Source organism: Bison bison, unplaced genomic scaffold (assembly GCF_000754665.1).
Source record: "Bison bison bison isolate TAMUID 2011002044 unplaced genomic scaffold, Bison_UMD1.0 scf7180017864516, whole genome shotgun sequence".
Classification (NCBI taxonomy): domain Eukaryota; kingdom Metazoa; phylum Chordata; class Mammalia; order Artiodactyla; family Bovidae; genus Bison; species Bison bison.
Window position 1 is genome coordinate 8,680,627 of NW_011495069.1, and position 5,335 is coordinate 8,685,961.

Here is a 5,335-nt window from a genome sequence, read left to right on the forward strand (position 1 = left end):
GCTGGCAGGCCTTTGGTCCTAGACCCCAGGGAGGGACATTCTTACAGCTTCTGGCAGTTGCCTGCCAGGTCTCGCCTTTCATCGGGGCAGAGGTCCTTGGAGACACTGAGCACTCTGCACAGGGTTCAGCTCCTGGCACGGCCTGAGCGCCATACAGTCCCCCAGCTTTGCCATGTCCCAAAAGGACTGGGCATCTTCCCCACAGCCCTGCTCCCCAGGGTCCCCCCAGGTTCCTCCCACCCTCTCCCTGATGTACAGTCATCGTCAAGACCAGGGATTCTCTTCCTAAATCTCTCTGCTCTGCCCCTCCTCACCAGCCCCACCCATATGCTGGGCATCATATTATCTTCTACCCTGGATGACTGTAACCACCTCCCAATGGGCTCTCAGCCTTAAGTCTTGCCCTTTCCCTCAACAGTCTTCAGACTTAAGTGCCTCTGTTTTCTTATCTGTAAAATGGAATCATTCCTGGCCCATGTCAAGGCTACTTATAAAAATGCCTTAAGTTAGTAATGTGGTACAAATGGGAAATGATACTTTTGCAAAAAGGGTGAGGGGGTTGTGCCCCGAGACTTAGGGGGATCTGCTCAAAGTGCAGAAGGTGGGACTCTCAGGTTTTCAGCCTGGGTTTTTACCCAGCAGGAAACTTATGAAATTAGGACAGGGTAGGTGCCTTCCAGATGGTCCCGAGGGCCAACCCCATGCTCCCACGAGACTGCCACTGCCTTCTGATGGCGGAAAACAATGAGAGCTCCCATTTGTGGACTGACAACCTGCAAGGTCAGTGCCAGATGCTGTGTCCAACTCACGGCTCCTAATTAACTCCACAGGGAAGAATGAAAGTGAAAGTCGCTCAGTCATGTCTGACTCTTTGCGACCCCATGGACTGTAGCCCGCCAGGCTCCTCTGTCCATGGGATTTCCCAGGCAAGAATGCTGGAGTGGGTAGCAGTTCCCTACCCCAGCCCCATCTACTGATGAGGAACTGGAGGCTCAGAGAATGGAACTTGAGTATCCAAATCACACCGGGGCTAGGTGGGAGGGCGGAGATGAGAACCCACCTCACATTCTGGTCACACCCAGGATAAGTGTGACCAACTCCACAACCTGGAGAACTACCTTCCAGGCAATGATGGAAGAATGGACCCAGCTTTCAGAACCCAGCCAGTTCAATGGCCCCAAATCTCTGGAGTGCATCCCTCTGGATATTAGCGGTAGAGTTAAAAAGTGGTGGCGTTCCACAGAAGTGGGTGGATTCCAATGGTTTGCTACAGATGAACCTGGAGAGGCAGTCTAAAGAGGTGGCTGAGCCCTTGGACTGAGAGGCGGCTTCCAAAGGATGGGGAATCGCTTCTAAGGGCCACAGCTTTTGAATGGGTGACATTTTGTAAACTATAGTGCCTGAGACAAGGGAGGTCTTGTTAACATTTTGCATCTCTGGGTCCCTGGAGCCTTTAGCAACTTGAGCAAGCAGAGTCCGGGGTTAGGTGGTCAGTGTTGGAGGCTGGGGCCTCTCTCTCCTGCCCCCGTGACAGCAGCAAGGCAGAGGAGCGGGGGCACGAATGAGCTGGTGTCCCAACAGCTGCGGGCCATCCAGAGCTGTTGGAGTTTCCTTTGCAGGAGGGGCCAGGGTGGACCCCAACTCTACCTGGCTTCCAGAACTTCTTGGCCGTCATCCAGTCCCTCTCGCCATCCTCCGAGTCCTCCTGGTCCATGGGCTCACCCACCCACTGCAGCCCGTAGTCACCGAGAAACCGCTGGGAGGAGAGAAGCCGGAGGCATTAGGGGGCGCTCACTGTCAGCTCAGCCCTTTCCCAGGGAACTGGTGGCATCATGCAGCCTCCCACTTCAGGTCTTGGCCAATGGGGCCGTGGGGTTATGGGGCCAGGCCTCTGGGCCACTTCCTCGCTGTGGCCTTGGGAGGCCCCTTCTCCTAGAGCCTGAGGCTTCTCCTTGTAAAATGGGAGTTGTCAGACGAAGCTTGTGAAGATGACTGACGTGTATGTCCTTAGCACAGACCCCAGCACAAGTAGGAACTCGCTGAAGGCAGCCATGATGGCTGCGGGAGGCCGTGTGGGTCTGGCCCGAGTGGGAGGAGGGGCAGGAACGCCTCGCTCTGCGGGCTCAGAGGTATGCCCACCCACGTGTGGCCTCTCCAGGGCTGGCCTCACAATCCTTTGCCACAGGAGGGCTTCTGAGTCGTCCATACTTCCTGGTGCTGCTTCCTCATCCCCACGCCCTTCCTCCACCCACTCCCGCTGGGCCTCCAGCTCCACAGCTCACTGCAACTCCTTGCAGGCGGCCACCTGCCCAGTGCCTAACCCAGCAGGCACACTTCTGTGCTCATCTCTTGCAACATGTTCCTTTTCAGTTTCAGATTTCTAGCCACTTAAAAGACCTCCCACAGGCATCTCGGACTCAAAATGAACTGGCCCAAACAGTCAAGATTCCCAAACGTCGTTCCCTCAGCCTCCTGGTCTCGGTCAGTGGCGCTGGCTTCCTCCATCACCTGATCCTCTCCCTGCCCACCCCCAGGACCCCCCAGGCCTGTGGCACCCGTGCCACAGCAGACTTGAGTCCTGCACCCGCTCTGCTTCCTCTCCCCTGGGCCAAGCCACAGCCCTCTTCCTCCCGGACTGCCAAACTGCTTGTCTGCCTGCCTTCCCCGGCCCACTCCTCCACCTCAAACCTGCCTACGGTTTCCACACTCCGGGATCCTGTTCCCCACTGCGCCTGGCTCCGGGATGTGGTCCCTGTGGCCTCTCCCCCTTCTCCCTTTCGCTCCCCACAGCTCCCAGCCACAAGCCCAAGACATGGCAGGAGGAAGTGGAAGCTTTCCTCTCTTTGGCTTGGATCCTCTTTTCCCTGATACCTCACCTCATCCTCTGTATCTCTTGCCCAACGTCACCCCTCAGAGTGGCCCAAATCCCGGCTAGTCTCTGTTGCGTCACCCCTTGAACTATTTCAGCGTATTCTGTACTTGTGGCTCTTCCTACATACTTGTATATGTGTCTGTCCCCTCTAGACTATCAGCCCCACGAGGGCAGGGCACATAGGAAAGACTCTGGATGAGTTTCCTAAATTAAGGGAGCAACAGATGCATGAACAGTGTGAAGGTGGGAGCCCCAGTGTCCTCTGCCCTGGGTGGGCAGCCCTCGGCCCTGTGGTGGCGGCTCAGCGAAGCTGCATGGCTGTGGGCAGTATCCCAGCGGACTTCTCAGGGAGCAGCTGTGCGCCCACAGCCTCAGGTAGGAAGAGGTCTGGGCGCCAAGGGCCCTCAGCTGCAGCAGCGGCTTGGGAGTTTGCATCTGTGCTCTTAGGTTGGGGCTTTGGAGAGCAACTCTGTGGAGCAGAGACCTCAGGAAGAGCTTCTGACAGGGCTGGTGAGGGAGTTGGGGCGTGGGGGGCAGCACTGAGGAAGCATGTGTGCCCAGGACCCTCCTTGGAACCTAGGGTCCCTCCGGTTCAAGCCTTGCTATATGAAAGAGGGCAAGACAGGTGACCCTGGGTGAGTGCAATGCTACCTCCAGAGGCAGGGAGCGGCTCTGAGCGACACGGCACGCACACACGGCCAGGCCCCACCCAACAGGGGAAAAGCGTCCTTCCCTCCCTCCCTCGTGGAGTCTGTGGTCCCCCAGAGAAGAAGAGGTGTGGTTCTAAGAAAGCCCAGGAGGGAGAACCTGCCCAGGTCAGAGTTCAAGGGGGTCCCCTAGGGAAGGGCCCCTGGCCTCAACCTGACACTTTGAGAGGATGAGTGAAAACTCACCAGGGGGAGGTGGGAAAACCCATTTCAGGTGGAAGGGACGGCACTGGACCAAGGTCCTGAGGTGGGAAAGGACTTGACAGAGCCACAGAACCCGAGGCAGGTCCCCGCCGTGGCCGGAGGAGAGTGGGTGAGACGAAACTGAGGAAGCGGGGAGGGGCCCTGTGTGGGGTGTGCGCTGAGGAAACCCCAGAGAAGCGGGCTCTGACCCTGGCTCTGGGGGCAGACAGCTGTGGGCACGCCACCTCCCTCACCTCCATCTCCCCAACCTGCCGCTGCAGCTTCGCACACACCGTCTCCAGCTCCTCCTGCCGCTGCAGGCTCACCTTGCCTGGGGAGGTAGGGGGGAGACGGGAGGGGTTCCACGGCCCCTGCACCTAGGCTGCCAGGCTGCTCGCTTCTGGCTTTGACCAGAGCTTTGGCCCAAGGCTTACCTGGAGAAGCTGCCCCTCTGAAAACTCAAGGGATTCCCCTGAGAGTCACCTCTTGGCCCCTTCCCCTGACCTTGAAGAGGGGACACCCGGGCTCTCAGGAGGTCACCAACCTCCATCCCCCCACCCCCCTCCCTCAGAGCAAGGCTCCTGCGGGCGGCATTTCCTCCAGGCTTTTCTGTACTCAGGGCTGGGCTAGGGCTGTGCCCCAGGGGGACTCGGTCCCACACAGAAGGGCACCGTCCTGGGTGTCACTGCTCCTCTCTGGGCTCCGTTGTCCAGACCACTCCCCCCCATACACACACATGGGACTCAGCCAGATGCTCTGGAGCCCTGATGCCCAGGGGTCACTAGCCCCAGGGGAGGTGCAGGGGTGAGCTGGCCAGCCCGCAGAGAGGGCCTCTTACCCTGGTGCTTCTCGAGAGTCTCCACCATCTCCTCCAGGGCCTGTATCTTCCGAGTCTGCAGCAGGGAGGTGGGAGGGGAGCGGGCCTGGTGGCTTCCAGAGCCCACAGCCCTTCTGGATGGGAAGAGCCTGCTTGAAGCCCCTGTCCCACCCTGGGTGCAGCCACCACTCCTGTACCTCAGATGAGCCCTTTTGTGGCTCCACCAAGGTGGGGGAAGGGTGTGGGGCACCCCCAAGTGCCCAGCACTAAGCAGCCACTGCTGCCACCCAACCTGAGGGTGAAGGCCTAGCTCAGAGGTGAAGACCTTGAGGCTCCGTGCTCAGGTCACAGGGACCCACATCAGTCCCAGGCCAGACGTGGCCCCCGAGGTGGGAGGTCTGGTCAGGGAGATGGTTCGAAAACCCATCATCTCTGGCCTACTGCAAGAGTAGCCTCACTGGCCTCCCCAGCCCGGGCCCTTCCACCCCTCCGACCAGACCCTGGCCCTCTGCCCACTGGGGGCCCACCTTGGACAGTATCTCATCAGTCTGGGCCTTCACCTGCCGTTCCAGATCCCGCAGTTTCCGTGTCAGGGTGGCCACCAGCTCCGAGTCATTGTACACGGGGACTGCCAACCAGACAAGGTCCTCAAACCCAGCCTAGAGCTGAGGCTGATGGGGTGGGGGTCCAGGGGAGGGGGGAGAGATCCCCAAACGTGGAAAGAGGCGTGCTAACAGCAGCTGCAACCTATACTAT

The 5,335-nt window shown here is 59.2% G+C and overlaps 1 protein-coding gene across 1 annotated transcript in view; it reads right to left on the minus strand.

The window, feature by feature from the left end:
• The window catches only part of UBXN11 (UBX domain protein 11), a 23,203-nt gene that overhangs the window by 9,845 nt on the left and 8,023 nt on the right, over positions 1 to 5,335 (minus strand). Inside the window, exons 5-8 of the mRNA XM_010830252.1 lie at positions 5,107 to 5,207; positions 4,601 to 4,655; positions 4,017 to 4,093; positions 1,648 to 1,756 (exon numbers count right to left, since the gene is read on the minus strand). Coding sequence (XP_010828554.1) covers positions 1,648 to 1,756; positions 4,017 to 4,093; positions 4,601 to 4,655; positions 5,107 to 5,207 — 342 coding nt within the window. The remainder of the gene's footprint in view (positions 1 to 1,647; positions 1,757 to 4,016; positions 4,094 to 4,600; positions 4,656 to 5,106; positions 5,208 to 5,335) is intronic.